Genomic DNA, 20,065 nt, shown 5'->3' with positions numbered 1-20,065 from the left:
TCCTTGCATATTTAAATGATTAATGTTTTAACTGGAAAAACTGGAGGGTGGTGGAGGATAGGGATTGGGTAATATATAAGTGACAGAAATCAGAAGCTTCCATTTCCACAGAAATGATGAGGTGAAATGATTACTAGTATTGAGATTCTGGCACCCTCCTGGAAACATGGGGATTTTCAAAGAAACAAGGTGTCAGAGCTCATTAAAAAAAAAAAAAAATTATCCATACTCGGGAGTATAAAACAAGTTCCAAAGTCCTTTGATCAACCCAAATGACGGAGGTGTTTATTTGAGCAATGGTAGCAGCAGGATGTAAATAGTAAATGTGTTTTGCACCCAGTGCTGTCAGGACAAGCCCCTGCGTCTCTGAGATGGTGTAAGGAGGTTCCAAAAAATACATGTACAGCAAAAAAGGATGGCTTGAACATGTAAGGCCCCAAGAGGAAAGAATCAACAGAAAATACTGACAAGTGATGACCAGTTAACTAGTAGTATAAAGATCACAAAGTAATATACAGTATCTCACCAAAGAACTTGGGGGAAAAAAAAAATGGGAACTTCATTACTATTCTTTATAAATGCAATTACAGTGGTGTGAAAAACTATTTGCCCCCTTCCTGATTTCTTATTCTTTTGCATGTTTGTCACACAAAATGTTTCTGATCATCAAACACATTTAACCATTAGTCAAATATAACACAAGTAAACACAAAATGCAGTTTGTAAATGGTGGTTTTTATTATTTAGGGAGAAAAAAAAATCCAAACCTACATGGCCCTGTGTGAAAAAGTAATTGCCCCCTGAACCTAATAACTGGTTGGGCCACCCTTAGCAGCAATAACTGCAATCAAGCGTTTGCGATAACTTGCAATGAGTCTATTACAGCGCTCTGGAGGAATTTTGGCCCACTCATCTTTGCAAAATTGTTGTAATTCAGCTTTATTTGAGGGTTTTCTAGCATGAACCGCCTTTTTAAGGTCATGCCATAGCATCTCAATTGGATTCAGGTCAGGACTTTGACTAGGCCACTCCAAAGTCTTCATTTTGTTTTTCTTCAGCCATTCAGAGGTGGATTTGCTGGTGTGTTTTGGGTCATTGTCCTGTTGCAGCACCCAACATCGCTTCAGCTTGAGTTGACGAACAGATGGCCGGACATTCTCCTTCAGGATTTTTTGGTAGACAGTAGAATTCATGGTTCCATCTATCACAGCAAGCCTTCCAGGTCCTGAAGCAGCAAAACAACCCAAGACCATCACACTACCACCACCATATTTTACTGTTGGTATGATGTTCTTTTTCTGAAATGCTGTGTTCCTTTTACGCCAGATGTAACGGGACATTTGCCTTCCAAAAAGTTCAACTTTTGTCTCATCAGTCCACAAGGTATTTCCCCAAAAGTCTTGGCAATCATTGAGATGTTTCTTAGCAAAATTGAGACGAGCCCTAATGTTCTTTTTGCTTAACAGTGGTTTGCGTCTTGGAAATCTGCCATGCAGGCCGTTTTTGCCCAGTCTCTTTCTTATGGTGGAGTCGTGAACACTGACCTTAATTGGGCCATGTAGGTCTGGATTTTTTTTCTCCCTAAATAATAAAAACCATCATTTAAAAACTGCATTTTGTGTTTACTTGTGTTATATTTGACTAATGGTTAAATGTGTTTGATGATCAGAAACATTTTGTGTGACAAACATGCAAAACAATAAGAAATCAGGAAGGGGGCAAATAGTTTTTCACACCACTGTAAGTATAACCAGAGTCTGATGATCAACAATACTTGCTGACACATTTGAAAATCCAGAAGCACAGCAAATAAATACGTAAAGTTCTTTAAAGGTAACTTTAAAGAAAAACAGCTTATAAAAATGTGTGCACCCTTTTCTATCTGACCAGACTATATTGTGTGCTTGTCTGGACCAAACATCAGATATGGTCAAAAGAATTTTTTTGGACCACAGCAATATCAGGTCTGTCTCTCACCTGCTGAGGATACTAGAGCAGCCACAGCTGCCAAAAGGAAAAAGCTCCTCGGCACCCCCATCTTCACACCATCAACTCAGACTGCCTCTCAGTTGCACAACCTACAAAAAGAAAAAAATATTAAATTGTTAATACCCACTGAGATTTATGTTGATTTATACCTGGAATATAGCAGCACTCACTTATACAGTGCCTATAATGAAAAGTATCTTGAAATGGAGATCGCATTATCAAAAACTGAAATCTGCAATAGACATTATATGGATTAAAATAAAAGTTAGGTGGGGGTATTGGCAGAAGACAGTTGCTAAAGGAATTTCACCTAATGACCAGCTGTTATTTAAGCAATGGCCCACTCTTGACAATCTGTTACCAATATGCCTCCTCAAGAGGATTAATTCTAGCCCCCAAGACCTCCATTACTGAAATCCATCTGGGTTTGATCAAAGTAGGCTCGTTTTCCCAGGCCTGCACCTGCAATGGGAAACATTATACCATCAGCAGCATTAGGGGGCCCCCAGCATTTGGAAAAGTAAGTGATACAGGTAGAATCGAACCACTTTCGTGCTACTTAATTGCTTTCAGGTAATGCTGAAGGGAGAACACTACCCGCATTGAGAGCTGATTCTCCACGACCCCCACATTCCTCCCTCTGCCTGCCGACAGCCTGGAGCCACAGCTCGACACATGAGAAGCTAATTCCAGTCAAAAAGTAAAGACAGATGGGGTCTGGAAACATGAAGAACCATTGTAATGGCAAGAGAAAGCAGCACAGCCTTAAGTATGTTGAGCTGAGAGAAAATGCAAGCTATACATGAGGCTACCAACTATGCCAGCCAAAAAATCTAGACCCCAGAAAAAAAATCTTACATTTGTGTTATTATGAGCAGTAACATATTGAACAGTTAAAAAATATCTAGCTGCAATATGTAAATTAAACAATTAGCACTTTATATAACCCAGGCTGCCTGCCTGCCCTTCATCAAGCATTTCTGTGTTGATACCTGCATAGCAAAGACTGACCTGGCTCCTTGCATAATTTACTGTGCGCTTCTCCCCCATCAATGAATCTCTCAGTGGATAATGAACAGCCTCCGGCCCAGACAACCAAACTAAGAATGTCTGCCTGCTTTGCGATACCCTTCACCCGCCCCCCACCACCACCCTTTTTCCACTTTGTTTTCCTGATGTTGGCACTGACATACTAGACTAGTTCAGAGTGTGTTCTATTTGCCCCTTTTGTTTGTGGCAGAGGCATAGCAGGTTGCTTCAAGGAAATAATGATACCAGAGGACATGTCAGGAGTGTACAGTAACATGGAAACAAATGGTTTATAGTTTCAAGATATTATTTGCAAAACTGTTCGGTTTATTTAGACTTCAATGAGCAAAACAAGAAAACAATTAAGAAATCCAAGTCAGACCAGCATATAGGTATGAGTAACCCGAATGGCACTGGCCACTTTTATGTACAAATTCTTCCACTATTGAGGACTGGATGCATATTGCAGATGTGGAAACAGAGCTAAGGGAGTACAACTTTAAGCTCATCCCAATGTAGCCACAGTCCTGGCCACATTCAGAATGCAGCTTTGGAGCCTACACTTTCTGCCAAGTTTTGCAGATTCTTTTCTGTCAGGTTAAACTAACAACTTCCCATCAACATGGGGGTGGTCTCCTTGGTCCTAGATTGCCAGGAGTTCCTACTCTCCCCACCAACTTCACAAATAATTAATGAGGGCAACTATTGTGAACAGCGCCTGCTTGCCAAAGTACAAAAACATGCTGAACAAGGAAAGCAGCCAGAAGAACTGATGTGGGAACCACAGTGGGGTAGCTTTATTTTTTTTTAAGAAAATATGACAAGATTTCCATATTTAGACATCCGAGATAATGCAAACAAGCAAAAATGTGTTACTTTCACTTCAATACATGAAAAACGCAACAACGAAGACAACAGGATACTTGAGAAATATTATGAAATCATTTACCCAGGAACATAAAAAAAAATACAAGTAATATCAAACTTAATTCAACTTATATTTAGAATGGCACAGTGGTCCAGCGATTATTGCTGCTGCCTCACAGATACAGTGAAGAGAGTTTAAATCCCACACCTGCTCACTGTCCATGTGGAGTTTTCAGTTTTCCAGCATGTCTTTGGGTTTTTTTGACAAATCTCCAAATACGTACATGGCAGGTTGATTGGCGATTCTAAAATTGGCTCTATGCAAGTTTGTATGTGGATCTTACGTTTGTGTGCCCTTTGATGAACTAACTAAAGCTGCCAGGATGTCTTCTGCCATCCAATAACCCTAAATTAGATTAATCAGTATGACATGTCTTTATTATTTTTATACTGCATGCATTACAATAAATGGATTGTAATTTAGTACAACTAAAATAAACACCATGCAATTAATACATACTGACATTTATTTAGGAATGTGCCTATTGATACATTATTGGGGTTTTTACACTTCAAGATTTTTAATGTAATACAATTTAATATAAACTAAAGGTAACACATGACAATAACAGAGAAAACAAAAATAAAAACTTAGCCAGTACAGACACCAACATAAACAAGATCATCTAAATAACTCATTAAGGACTATAATGACCACAATCTAGTATTCTTCTAGGCTGGTAGCATCACCTCGGCTAATTTTCCATACTACATTGTCCAGGTGCAATTCACACCAACCTAATTGGTTTACACAGAGCTTTTCATAGTGAGCACTATTACTAACCAAATATCCTATTACAATCAAGGCTGTGGAGTTGAAGTCAGAAGCAATTATTGGGTTAATGGAGTCGGTAAAAATGTAACAGCTCCAACTAAATCTAAAATTTTAATATAATGTGTTAAAATTTCCATTTTCACACATGCCAATTCAAATAAACTATTATTTTCTTCTAGATAAAAATATAGCTTCTTTTCTTAATTTTGTTAGACTTATTATGTTTAATGTTACTCATTTTGCAAGCCACAACAATATTGTTACAGCCTTCAAACCTGAACTTTAACAGGTTAGAATGCTAAAAATTAGCCTGATGATTCGAACTGGCAGTGATGAAGTGCCTTGTATCTTGTATGTTGTGTGCTTTCAATAAACAAAGTAAATATATTAGTCTAATTACAAATACAGTAGTTGGAGTCAGTGGTACCAGAAACAGAGGAGTCGGAGTCGAAGTAGGTGGTACCAGCAATTAACAAGACAGATTCGGAGTTGTAGCTGAAGGCTTTGTGTACTAACTCCACAGCCCAGATTACAAGAAGTTTAAGTAAATTCTATAATTGCGCTCATAGATACTCCACTTCCCTCAAGAGGTTTGCCGAGAACCTAACACAGCCAAAGGCACTGTACCCCACAAAGGTAATGAGGACAAAAGTGAATATGCAGAAGCTGCCCAAAACATTAATGAGCATCAAAAGTGAACACTGCATGTAGATGCTCCACAGATGCTGGATACCCAGGACAAAGTACATACAGCCATTTAAAATGCGTTTTTTTTCTTAATGTACTTTCAAAAAAGACTAGAATAATGCTTCAAGGGTTGAAGCTTTACCATTAAGTCGAAATAGAAAAGTATATACCCTAAACCTGACACACTCTCATGAGAACTGCCACAGAATTGCCATACCAAGAAAAATTATTGACAGAAGCACCTAGATGCACAGAAATGCACACAGCTTACTAAACACGCTTCAGAGAAGGGTAAAGATGGTCTGATGAAATACCAATTACCCAAAAGTGTGTTATTGCGACCCCTGACCTTAGGTTGCCTATGTTTACACACCTGTTTGAACAGCACAGCAATTGACCAGTCCTAATGTGAGCAGAAAAAAAAAAAAAAACAGCAAAAAGACAAATTCAAACTTTGATAGCTAGACAGTCACTATAAAGTACCATGGGGTCCTCCTGTAGACTGCAAGCTTCAGATTCTTCAAAACAATCTGTCCATTTAAAAATTCCTTTTAATGACACTCAAATGAAACCCTGACTCACAAAAAAGATCAACATCCAATCAAAAGATGCAACTATCAGAACCAAATACAGCCAAGACACAATCCATTATAATGGAGAAGTTTCAGGTACAACTTTTGTTTTGTTTTTGTTTTGTTTTTTTTGTTTTTTTAAACAGTCACCATTTTTTGAGCATACTGTAGTTTTGTAAACCACATATGGTATTGGGTGATCCAAGCCCAAGTTTTAAGACTGGGGACTATCCATCCATCCATCCATTTTCCAACCCGCTGAATCCGAACACAGGGTCACGGGGGTCTGCTGGAGCCAATCCCAGCCAACACAGGGCACAAGGCAGGGAACCAATCCTGGGCAGGGTGCCAACCCACCGCAGGACACACACAAACACACCCACACACCAAGCACACATTAGGGCCAATTTAGAATCGCCAATCCACCTAACCTGCATGTCTTTGGACTGTGGGAGGAAACCGGAGCGCCCGGAGGAAACCCACGCAGACACGGGGAGAACATGCAAACTCCACGCAGGGAGGACCCGGGAGGCGAACCCAGGTCCCCAGGTCTCCCAACTGCGAGGCAGCAGCGCTACCCACTGCGCCACCGTGCCGCCCCAAGACTGGGGACTATTTTGACCAAATTATTGTCACCAATTGGCAGGCACTGCTGCTATGTTCGATGATAATATAATTAAAAGGTAAGCTACACTCTCTATTCATAATGGAGACAAATGGATCCTGATCACAGAAATCCCATTTTTAAAACCCGCTCTGTCATATAAATCTTATCACCCAATGAACATACTGTATGAACACATCAAGAAATCCATTACAAAAATATATGTTTACCTGACAGGACTTGTAAAACGAGCACAGCATATGTTTCTTATTCACCTATAACCCCCTATAAACATGAAATGGAACAACTAGTTTTCAGAATATTACACGTTTTCAACCTATCATGAAATTCCTTTAATTTTTCTTCTCACATGTGTACAAAGAAAGAGAACGAGTACTGATTCAACCCCAAAGAACGGTGAGATTGCCATTATGTAATGTAAGCATGTGTTTTCTTTGAAAATGTACCTTCTAACCAGAGAGGGGAAAAAGTACGTTGAGCTAGGATAGAAATCCCAACAACCACTAGGAAAACCTTGCATCACAAGACTTCTGTTTTTTCTCAAAACCGCCATTAAGCAGCAGTCTGTTTTACAAATAACTCAATAAATAAACAAACCATCACGACAGCACAGTGACCCGGCCGATTCCTCCTTGGAGATCCAAAGAAAACTTCACAAGCCTGCCAGTTGAGCATGAGGTTAGTGAATAACGACTGCTGGGCCACTTCACAGGAAGCACTGGATGACTGATACTGTTCACATTCCACAGGCCAAGAAGAGAACCCTGCTAACTACACATAGTGGCGACTTTTATTTCAACGAGATCTGTCGACAAACATCTCAAAAGCAACAAGCACAAACAGCACAAGCTTGGCTTAACTCCAATGTCCATCTAAATAGTCTCCAGAACCTTCACTGAAAAGCTTTCCAAATCCAATAATTTACCCACCATGTTGCATCATCAAAATCTGTTCTGAGCTGCTCAGCACAAACTTGAGGAATATGATACATGCTGTTCATATTATTTAAATGCAGCAAATACACTATGAATGAAAATACTTTATGTTCCTGCACAAAAATTGTTTTACAGTATAGGGTTTAAACAAGCAAAATATTCATTGCACTCAAACCTGTTTCTACAGGAGGACACAGTAATGCCTAGTATCCTCTAAAGGCCCAAGTGTTCAGCGGACCAGTTTTTTTCATTGCTGGTGACATCATATATTAGCCATCAAGAGACTGGAGTACAGCCAGACAACCCAGATGATATAAAAATATACTAAATGATGTGACATCAGTCATGGCCAGGAGGAGTACTCAAACTGTGTTGTACTACTGCGTGCTTCACACATGTGCCAAACAATTGACAGTTTAAAATCAGTTAAACAATAACAAGCAGAAACAAATCATCAACAATCATACTTTAGTGACCCTACCAAGGATCCAAGTCTATAGTGCAGCTGTCATTTCTGAAATCATTGCTGAGAAGTGGCAATCTATGAGCTGCTTAGTTTACGTATAAAATTAAAAAAATAAATCAATAAATAAACTTAATTTAACAATCAGCTACTCTGTCAGCTTGGGACAGTTTTTCAAGCATTGGGCAATATAGTTCTACCAGATAAAATCTGTAAATGATACAAAAGAACAGAAAGAAAGAAAGGAAGCTGTTGTATAACAGATACTGTAACTACTATTTTGTAGTTTATGGAAAATACATCTATCCATCTCGCCATTAAAATGCACACTTAACCCAAATCATAATATAAATGCTGTGCATCTCCAAGTGTATAAAGCATTTAATCAATAAAAAGAGAATGGCCTCTAAATTTAATGAAATGCTTTCTCTAAAGGCATTCTTTTTTAGTATGGTCATACATTATCTGAAATTACACTTAACTTACCAATGAATGCCAAAGTATGATCAACATCTTCAACACTGCACTTCAGTCACTATATTTTTGAGGACTATTAAAAAATTAAAAAACAACTCTCCCCCCTATTCTGACATGGCTCTTAGAAATGACACTACACACGGTGGAGAAGAGCCATGCCCTGACATGACATCAGAGTATCCACAAGTTTTTGGCAACAGAATGGAATGGGTGTGCAGTGTAAAAGTGGAGGCAATGTGGTATGCATGTTTATCTGCACACACCAAAGGAAAAAATATATTGAAAAGTGGGGGGCACTCTTTAATTAAAAAAACCGAGACAAGTCCAATAATTTAATAAAAACACCACCTACAAACATAGTATAATATGCTCAACCCTGCTTAATCAATTTTAGGGTTTCTGGTGCCTATACCAGCAGCACTGAGCACAAAGGGCACCTACAAGCAAATATTCATAATAAAATATTTTTTAAACAAATAACTTTTCTTTAGCAATTTATGCTGAACAGAAAGATTATGGTTGAGTTCTGAAACTAAGAACCAAGCAAAATATTTTACTCTGTAATACTGTATTAAGAGTTCACCGCAAGGTTCACATTTAAATTTGACATTATGTTGACATTGTTCTATTAGATGGTTTTGACTCTAAACAGGTTAAACTCTTACAAGACAACAAAAGCACATTATTTGCATTTTGAAATCAGTACATTTCTCTTACTGTCTGAATGCACCATGAAACGTGCTTGATGTACAGCACATGTTTTCAATCAGATCTTACTGAAAGGTATTGACAATAAACTTGCTATTTTCTTCTTCTGCTAAGAAGTGATAAAAAGGATGCTACATTCTAATACCCAAGTGTACATAAAAATGTTGTGAGCAAAATTTCTGTGAAAGTAAAACTGTTTCCCTGCAGTGTTTCTAGATTCTGAATTGACTCCAATATGAAACCATTCAACATGGAGTTGTGTGATCGTATTTGTCTAGGGTTCTATCAATTCAAGATAAACTGTCCCTCGAGTGTGTTTGAATGGGAGGCCTGCTCTGCACTGAACTAGCATTCTGTCCAAGGTTGGCACCTGCCTTGTGCTCAGAGGTACAGGATAGGCTCCACCTACATAAAGCCGTGTGGTGGATAAAGTGGACTGAGAAAACCAAGTGATGCATTTAAATATAAAAAACGTGTTTTTTAATAATAAAAAAAAATCAAGGAAACACACTTAAAAGCATAAGCTATCACCTACAGGCAGCCAGGATCACTAGTCAACTGGATCAAGAAAAAAAAAAAAACAATTACATCTTTCCATCAAATCAAATAATAAAGTGGTGAATGATGGAAAAACAGTATGCATAATTATTTGTGTGGGATAAAGACACCAGTCAATACACAAGCTAGGAGATGGAAGCCCCGTGGACAGTCCTGTTCGAGCAAGATGCAAATACAACACAATCATTCTGCAATTTTGTTAATCAGGACATACATCAATGGGACCTCTTGACTTCCTATTTGGTACTGTGTTACAGCTATTCACAAATTATGTAACATAATATTGTCAACCCTATTTAATCCAAATCAAAATTAAGGTGGTTTTAGCCTATCCTGGCAGCTGGATGCAAAACAGGAACCAGCCTCACATGTTCCATAAATTTATCTCCGAGCATAACAAAGTAAAATGCATAAAAAAAGAATGTCATATTAAACTAACAAACACATCTGCGATACATGGGAGGAAAGCCCATGCAGATATCTTAGAGAATGTGTACACTCCTCATGAAAAGTGACTAGGCTACTATTTAAAATGTATAACCAGGCCAGTCTCAGTCCAGCTATAACAAACTTTCTACATTAAAGTAAATCTTGTTGCTTTATCAGGGTGCTCTAAAGCAAAGCTGGTAAATGTATTAGAAAAAAAAGATGTAAACATGGCATCAGGGCTTTAAGGGAAGCTCCTTCATTGGCTTTAATGGTAGGGAAAAATGCACTCATCACAAAGAGGAAATCCTTCAAGAATGAGAACCCAAATATGTGGTATCTATTTTCCTAGCAGAAAGCACAGAGCCACTTTACGTTCCCAGCATGTGGTGAAATGTTTGGCAGCAAGAAGCTCAAGAGTACATACATTCCCTTCTTAGTCTACCCAAAACCCTTCAGTTCACCAACACAATTCTTTTAAGAGACTACAAGCACAAAAACTATGGTTTGCCCCTCAAAAGAGAACAAGACAAGAAAATTAAGTAATGATCAATCAAATCTTTATCCCCACCACAAAATTCTTTATCAAAACATCATAGTCAGTCATGCTTAAGTAAACAGGAACTGATGAAAATAAACCACTCATTGCTCAGTACAAGAGGATTCAACATTGTTTATTTACTACAGGAAAATTCCGAGGGACAGAAGAACAGCCAATGCCACCAAGTCAAGAGGAACCAATGAACGTTGCACTCACAAAATATTCCTGACATTTTGAAACCCAAATTCTCCTGAAAGCAAGTTATAGTAATCCTGTCACTACTACCTTATAAATAGGAAGGGGAACTTTTCCCCCGTTTTGCCAATAGTTACTGAAACAAAGAGAAATAAAAATGGATTTCCCCACCACTATACCTTTGGCTGAGGAATTGTGCATTCTCCCTATCCTACAGGAAAAGGCTTAAGACAACTCACCCTTCAGAGACATTGAAGAGAAACAGAAGACCCACTAAATATGCAAAGACATATTACATGTTTGAAAAAAAAAAACAAAAAAAAAAAACTGATAGTACACCAACAATTTTATTTTTATTGTTTTCCTCTGACTACACTTCTGCCGTGCCTCAATTTGTAGCTGAAAAACTAATTCTGGCCCTAACACAAAAAAAAAAAAAAAAAAAAAAGCCTGATGCCTTTCCACACATTAAGCATGATTTCAAAATGGTATACCCATCATAATTCTTTCCCTATATATTTAGTCATAAGATCTGTGTAGAGTTTGTCAGAAAGCATGAGTGAATCTGCTACAGTCTACAGAACAGACCAAAAATAAGCTCTTCTGTGAAAATTCAAAGGACTACATAATCTGCAAACCTAACCCTGCCCAAGCTGTGTGATGCATTATTCCTAAGGTGAAACATAGTGACAGCAGCATTACATTATGAGCATGCTTATAATAATAATAATAATAAATTTTATTTATATTGCACTTTATATTTCACATTGGTGTTGAAGAAAAAAATAACCAGAACATATTGCAGTTATGCAAAAAAAAACAAAAAAAAAAAACTTGGAAGAACATTCACTTTTCAGTACGGCAGTGATGATCCTAAACACAGGTCCAAAATAACAATGGGGTGGCTCAAGATTTAAACAATGAAGATCTACAACTGGCCCACTCAAAGTCCTGATCTCATCTTAACCAAAAATTCAATGAGGTGGAGCAAATCTGCAAAAATACACGGGAAAAAATCATTCCAGATCACTGTATAAAGCTAGCAGCCTCAAAAAACTTAAGCAGTTATAGTGAAAAATGTTTGGGGTGCATGAATACTTATGCACGCAGCACACTTCAGTGTTACTTGAAAATCTTTTTCATGACTGGTCGAGTTTCGTAACAATTTTTAATCCACCAACATTTGAGGGCATTAAAAGGTATAGATTAGAGAGATAACGTATGAGCTCACCATCTTCTTGCTAGTAATAGGAATAGGGATTTTATTAAAGCCTATTAATTTTCAAAATAGGTCTGTCCACCAAGACATCAGGTAGGTAAAGTAATCAAAATGGACATAAAAATAAACCCACTTACTTCAAGATGCCATCCTGTACACGCCCAGTCCTTAAGTGGAAAACAAAAATTGTTGCTTGTCTTTGAGAGGAAGCCCTCTGAACATGTATAAGTGGGTTTGGATAGCAGAAATGTGCTTTGTTTGGTGCAGTTACTCAGAGCACATTGTTCAGCAAGTCTTTCCTATAAATTCATTTTGACAACCCTGGCAAATTGGATAAATACGATCACTCTCTCCATGTAAATTGTTTTTTGTTGTTTTAAATTCCATCTGCTTTCAGAAAGCAAAGGGGGTTTATCTGTTGAATATTTATGGATCTCAAGATTCCAAAATGAGCCAAACGTCCAACCCCTTTCCCAACACTACCACTAACACCCCCAACCTTAACCCCCCCCCCACTTCCACACTGGCTCATTTTAGATAAACAGAGGCAGTGTCAAGTGCAAAGCTGGCGGAGTTCAACTGCCACTGCAAGGCTCATGCCTTCGAGGAGGCCCAGAGGCCGACAATAACCAGCCACATACTTCTTATAGGGGGCCCTGGTTGCCCGAGGAGACACTAACAGGCAGAACGCAGCTTAATAGAGTCGATATTCATTGTAATGCAGTGAGCCGCAAGGAGAGACAATTACCTCTGCAGCTTAAAAAAAAAAAAAAAAAAAAAAAAAAAAGGATTTTAGAAAGGCCCACAGTAAGAAATAAGGAAAAAGACAGAAAAGTACAATGATGAGTCAAGGCATGGGAAAGAGAACAATCACTGGCCAATCCTCTACGGCAGTGAGAGGGTACCCCAAAAATACCAGCCCTTTTCCAATGATGACTAGGAACCAAGAGTTAATTTGAGCCACACTGGTTCTGAGACTGGATTATTCTGTACCAGATCCTCTTGCAACATCCTTCAATGCCAGTGAAAGCCTAGACTACTCTGTACTGGAAATCCCATTAAAACCTATGCATTCAGGAGTAAACTTCTTATGACACCTCTGGTTGCAATAAGAATTTAACAGATTTATGTAAATAAGTTCTAACAGTGAACCATTACAAACAGTCTTCATGCATTAAGTCTCCAAGAACTAGAAAAAGTATAGTAAAGGGATGGATGGACACTACTGTAATATTATACACATACTACATTCACTCATTACCACAACTGCTGCTATGATTTTTTCACTTAAACTAGAGAAAACATCATTATTAACAGCAAAGTTAATGAAAATGAAGAATGAAGGAGGAGGAAATCATGGACATTTGGCTCATTGTGGCCAGATCAGTCTTAGAGACGAACATGAAATCAAATATTGAAAAGTGCATACATTTTAAAATTAAAACCAATTTTCAAAACAAACTGTTTTGAAAACAACACAAATGTTAGGAAGAAAATAGGATGCATAATCTGCTGAAAATCAAGCTGCAAGAAGGGCTTTATTTTTGGATTTTCTGTTTAATAGCTCAGCCATTTACTAACCAAATAGGACCTTGAAACTGGCTGAATAATTTCAAAGCTGACCTGTTGGCTTATTGATCCCAGATGTTTTTTTTATATTTCCAGAATGTTATTTTAATAAAACTTTACAATAGAAAATACATTAATAGTAAACTGTAAGAAAGTTTAACCCAGAAGAGCAAACAGTTTAAGAAATGATCAATTAAGTTTAAACAATAGGTAAAAATAAGTTCTAAAATGTCTTTGTAAATCAGAAAGCAATGTTCAAAGACATGAAAAGTAATATGTTCAAAAACAATTTTCTTGGAGTGTGCCTATAAGTGTATCAGTGCAGTGATTTGCATAATTGCATCTACTGGAATATCATGAAGATACAAATTGCTTATCAGCGGACTTTTATTAATGTCATAGTTTAAACCTGAGCATATGGAAAGGAAATCATAACATTGTAAAAACAAATATGTTCAGTTTTGATACATCCTCATTGGCCTTAATCAGCTGGCAAGTGGGAAAGATATAGCTCAGAAGACATTGACAGAGCAAAGGTTTTATAATGGAGGAAACAAAAAAAAAGGAAAACACACTTTAAAAGCAACAGAAGTCCTGCAACTTGAACGCAGTGTAAAAAATGTGTATTCCACACCTGCACAAAAGATCCGATATTAATAGCAAAAACCTTACCAAGTACAGTAAATCCATTCTTCCAAAAACATGGTTTAATAATATTTTAAACATGTACACTGGGATATATCTCTGGAACCAGGATTATAATATGGTTTGCCATAGCCTAGCATAACACTATACAGTAATATTTTATGTCAATTAGGAAATGGGCTGGAACAGAATGATGAACAAAAACAAAATGGGGGACATTAAGGCAGCTGGTGCTAAGGACAAATGTCATTCGGTCTCTATATTGATAGATTTAGCACTGTGCTTTGAAATTATGTTTTACAAACATGGCAAATCAATGTTCTAAAGCCACAGCTAGTTAGAGAGATGGAAAAGTATCAACACAAAAAAAAAAAGTTATCTCCAACTATAACACTTCATGAACCCTTCTTCATTGGGGTGGTCCCTACTCAGTATATACAGTGCATCAGGAAAGTATTCACAGCGCATCACTTTTTCCACATTTTGTTATGTTACAGCCTTATTCCAAAATGGATTAAATTCATTTTTTCCTCAGAATTCTACACACAACACACCATAATGACAACGTGAAAAAAGTTTACTTGAGGTTTTTGCAAATTTATTAAAAATAAAAAAATTGAGAACACACATGTACATAAGTATTCACAGCCTTTGCCATGAAGCTCAAAATTGAGCTCAGGTGCATCCTGTTTCCCCTGATCATCCTTGAGATGTTTCTGCAGCTTAACTGGAGTCCACCTGTGGTAAATTAATTTGATTGGACATGATTTGGAAAGGCACACACCTGTCTATATAAGGTCCCACAGTTGACAGTTCATGTCAGAGCACAAACCAAGCATGAAGTCAAAGGAATTGTCTGTAGACCTCCAAGACAGGATTGTCTCGAGGCACAAATCTAGGGAAGGTTACAGAAAAATTTCTGCTGCTTTGAAGGTCCCAATGAGCACAGTGGCCTCCATCATCTGTAAGTGAAAGAAGTTTGAAACCACAAGGACTCTTCCTAGAGCTGGCCGGCCATCTAAACTGAGCGATCGGGGGAGAAGGGCCTTAGTCAGGGAGGTGACCAAGAACCCGATGGTCATTCTATCAGAGCTCCAGAGGTCCTCTGTGGAGAGAGGAGAACCTTCCAGAAGGACAACCATCTCTGCAGCAATCCACCAATCAGGCCTGTATGGTAGAGTGGCCAGACAGAAGCCACTCGTTAGTTAAAAGGCACATGGCAGCCCGCCTGGAGTTTGCCAAAAGGCACCTGAAGGACTCTCAGACCACGAGAAAGAAAATTCTCAGATTGAACTCTTTGGTGTGAATGCCAGGCGTCACGTTTGGAGGAAACCAGGCATCGCTCATCACCAGGCCAATACCATCTCTACAGTGAAGCATGGTGGTGGCAGCATCATGCCGTGGGGATGTTTTTCAGCGGCAGGAACTGGGAGACTAGTCAGGATAAAGGGAAAGATGACTGCAGCAATGTACAGAGACATCCTGGGTGAAAACCTGCTCCAGAGCGCTCTTGACCTCAGACTGGGGCGACAGTTCATCTTTCAGCAGGACAACGACCCTAAGCACAAGATATCAAAGGAGTGGCTTCAGGACAACTCTATGAATGTCCTTTAGTGGCCCAACCAGAGCCCAGACTTGAATCTGATTGAACATCTCTGGAGAGATCTTAAAATGGCTGGGCACCGACGCTTCCCATCCAACCTGATGGAGCTTGAGGGGTGCTGCAAAGAGGAATGGGCGAAACTGGCCAAGGATAGGTGTGCCAAGCTTGTGGCATCATATTCAAAAAGACTTGAGGCTGTAATTGCTGCCAAAGGTGCATCGACAAAGTATTGAGCAAAGGCTGTGAATACTTATGTACATGTGATTTCTCAGTTTTTTTTTTATTTTTAATAAATTTGCAAAAACCTCAAGTAAACTTTTTTCACGTTGTCATTATGGGGTGTTGTGTGTAGAAAAAAATTAATTTAATCCATTTTGGAATAAGGCTGTAACATAACAAAATGTGGAAAAAGTGATGCGCTGTGAATACTTTCCGGATGCACTGTACCTTAAAGTGAAAGACTGCAGGCAGATATAGTGAATGTGTATGGTTCCCCTGCTCTGCAACTTGTTTCCACCTGTTCCAGTAAGCAGGAAAAGATATAGGAAAGCAGTGACTAATGTTTGTATGTTACATAAATAACAGTCAGAGCCTTTGGCCTTCCTAGAAAATGTAGCACTATACTTAACACATAATAATATCTTAATGATTTAGTTGTCCTACTCCAAGACATCTAAACTGATGTATGGATTGAACATAACAGGAACAATGTGATTTGGATGTACATCCTCCTGGATCCAAACCAAAGAATCAAGTTGCTATTGATCTGTTGTTCCAGTCATATGTAATGAACACCATATTTAAACACAAGGAGACCAGTGTCCTTTATGAGTGCATACTGATCAACTTTATGCTTGTGCCATCACACCTAAACGTACATCTTTAAAACTCTTAAAGTGTGGAGCTATCCGACCAATAATCACATGACAGTGAGCTGTGTCAAGACAGCACATTAACTAGAGTGACCTAGCAAGAAGCATAGTCTTCAGGAAACCTTCATCTGCATCTAAACAAACCCTGTATGAAGACCTTCATGAAAAAGAATGCTGCAAGGACCTATGATATAAAGGTGGTCTGTGACTACTATAGAGGTAACACCCTGGAGAATACAAACAGAGAGCTGTTAAGTCAAAGCAGATTTGGGAGGGGGGATTTTGTAGGGGGTTAGTTTATAGTTTAGTATACCCTATAAAGTACACATCACATTATGTTTCATAAAACAAACAAATGTATAATAAAAATGAATGATATTTTACATAATTTCTTTATGAAATGAACAAGATCACAATGGTACACTTGTAAGCACAGCCAGGAAAAAATAACCTGCTTAGAAATTCACTGCTAGTCAGAGATGAAGGCTGATCTAGCAGTCTTGTGTCTTTAAATTAAAACAGATTATCCATTAGGCCATTCTTTATGCCAAGGTTTTGGAAATTTAAATGGTTTCAACGATCCATCCATCCATCCATTTACCAACCCGCTGAATCCGAACACAGGGTCACGGGGGTCTGCTGGAGCCAATCCCAGCCAACACAGGGCACAAGGCAGGAAACAATCCCGGGCAGGGTGCCAACCCACCGCAGTGGTTTCAACGATGCACCGGCAAAATCTATGATATTTCTGAAGCAGTGGATGTGATGTTGATCACACAGTTTTTAACAAGTGCTGAGAAAAACTTATCTTGACTGCAAAAATTATATTGAGGTGCAAAGTCTGAACTCTACAGACAAAACCTTCTCCACTTTGGCTGTTGGAGGCCTCTGTAGGGGTGTTGGAAATTTCTGTTGTGGAAGTCACTGCAGTAATCACAAATATCAGTAGTTATAAGATGGTAATGTTCATTAAATTTGGCATTGAAGCCTTTTCTGTATGGTGTGAAAAAAGGAGACAAAAACAACAATACAGATTTTTGTATGGACACAAAACAAATGAAAGCTCCTTGATGTATCCTATAAAAATTAAATAAAAAATATAGAATGTTGGGGTTTGTTTTGCAAGCCGTTTTTTCCCTATATTTGTGAACTGAGTACTATACCTAGGAGTCTTTTTTTTTTTTTTCAACAGAAAGCCAAGCATCATTTTGACAATATCTTCCCAGTCACATCTAAATGTAATCCCCAGGATGTTCCTGGCCAATTTACACAAGTGCAATTAATGTTAGCTATTTCTTAACTTATCAACCACTCAATTTATTTTTCTGAGCTGGAAGAGAGTGCATTTCTCATTCCAGGTTTGTGAAAGATAGTGTGTTTGTGGATAAGACTGTGAAATTTTTGTACTAGAGAAAGTCAAGTACCAAACATTTTGTTTACTTCAAAAGTCACGAAGTTCTCACAGACTAATCATGATGGGTGATTTAAAGAATAAGATTGCAAATGAAAATGTTAAAAGTTGGGTTTCTCCACAGGGATTCTTCTTTAAGACGGGGTGAGAAATTTGAGAATTGAGAATAACCCCCGAGGGCTTTCTTCCAAACTGAGAGAAGTCAATTAAGATGATAGATAGGAGAGTTGGTTGAAAGAAATGATGGATTCTGTTGAAAACTTAACAGAAGGTGGTAGAACACACTGGGGTTGTAACTAGCCAATCAATAAAGTATATACTCTGAAACTGTTTATTTTCTTTGTTTGCTTGTTCCTGAATTTACAAAAAATTAGACATGGTGAATTTATTATGGCTTAACTCAATACATCAGCAGAGGTTTATTGCGTTGAGATTAGTGAATTTTATGTATTTCATACAGTTTCAGAATGAGAATGATTTGCTAAAAAAGCAGAGTACTTTGGATATGTAGAGACAGGAATGAATGACATTTGCGCCTTATCACAAATTTGCCAGTATACCAGCACATTTTAGAAGGAGGAAAAGGCCTAAAGCAAACAGCAGACTCCAAATATCACCAACAAAACAAATCTGTGATAACATTTGTAAAAATGCTGTATCATTAAATATAAATCACATTAAAAAAGCAAGGCAATTAAACAATGGGTTTATTAAAAGTAACAGTTTCATTTCAGATTGCCAGACAACCTCAGCTGCCTTTCATAAGCAAGTATGACAATCAAAGACACCAGTGAAACATTTACTGTTAACTATGTTACTAAATATGAAGCACCTTCCTGTGATAATTACTGCTAGTAAAAATAAAAGTGCCAAGTTTCAGTGTCACTATCTATGGTGTGTGGTATAGGTAATGGAAGTCTATAGGGCAACATACCAAAAGTCTATTCTTAAGTCAAATTGACCATAACCAACAATATGCACCAAACCTTTATAGTTTAAGGGGTGGGCAAAAGCATTGATGCATGGGCATTTATATTTGTACAAAGCGTTAAACAGTTATTTTCCCCTCCATGTCTTAATTTCTCTATTGCCAGTGCCAATGGCTGTTAAATAACTTTGTTAATCAAGTAATTGACACAAGTTAAAAAAAAAAATAAATAAAAATAAAAAATGTTTGATCAGGTGCGCTTTTTTGATATTAGATCTTAGTTAAGGACCTATAAACGTTTAGTGTCAAAATTCTGCACTAATAGAGGAAATTTGAAAGTAAACAAGTTGGATATTGATCAACGCTAAAAGATTAAATAATTTCAAAGGTAAAAACTCAGCTTACACAAAAATCTGATTCATATTGATACTATTGTACATTTAAAGCAATACGAAGCAAAACACATATGTACTTAGTTAAAGAAAAGATTAAACATGATCCAGGCAAGTGTACACTGAATATTATCAGACTTAAATGGATAGCAATCTTAAAGACTGCCTACTAACTTAGCATCACTTTAAAAAAAAAAAAAAAAAAAAAAAAAAAAAAAGATTGCTTCAGTACCTTCTAGTGCTCACATTTCTGCATATGTAAAATGCAGAAAAGTGTTTTTGCATAGCTTGCACTCTGGCATCAAGCTACCAAAGCTGTGGGATACTTGAACACTGAGACTTCCTTCTTTCCTAAAGCCTACAAAAATTGTTCATGGAGGTCCATATATTAGACTACTGTCTCATAGACTGTCTCAGATTGCACACTTGTAATAGATTCACAGGGAACAAAAGGCAAAAAGGGAAGTAGTTAATTACTTTAGTTGAGTGTTCTTTGTATTTATTTTTTGTATATATGAC

General features: G+C 37.8%; 1 protein-coding gene across 2 annotated transcripts in view; it reads right to left on the bottom strand.

The window, feature by feature from the left end:
• The window catches only part of boc (BOC cell adhesion associated, oncogene regulated), a 74,129-nt gene that overhangs the window by 28,303 nt on the left and 25,761 nt on the right, over positions 1 to 20,065 (bottom strand). For both annotated transcript variants that reach the window (XM_028800460.2, XM_028800458.2), the window contains exon 2: positions 1,978 to 2,078. In XM_028800460.2, the coding sequence (XP_028656293.1) occupies positions 1,978 to 2,038 (61 nt within the window). In that variant the 5' untranslated portion in view covers positions 2,039 to 2,078. The remainder of the gene's footprint in view (positions 1 to 1,977; positions 2,079 to 20,065) is intronic.

This window comes from Erpetoichthys calabaricus, chromosome 4, assembly GCF_900747795.2.
Source record: "Erpetoichthys calabaricus chromosome 4, fErpCal1.3, whole genome shotgun sequence".
Taxonomy (NCBI): domain Eukaryota; kingdom Metazoa; phylum Chordata; class Cladistia; order Polypteriformes; family Polypteridae; genus Erpetoichthys; species Erpetoichthys calabaricus.
This window is presented reverse-complemented; position numbering and strand designations above follow the sequence as displayed.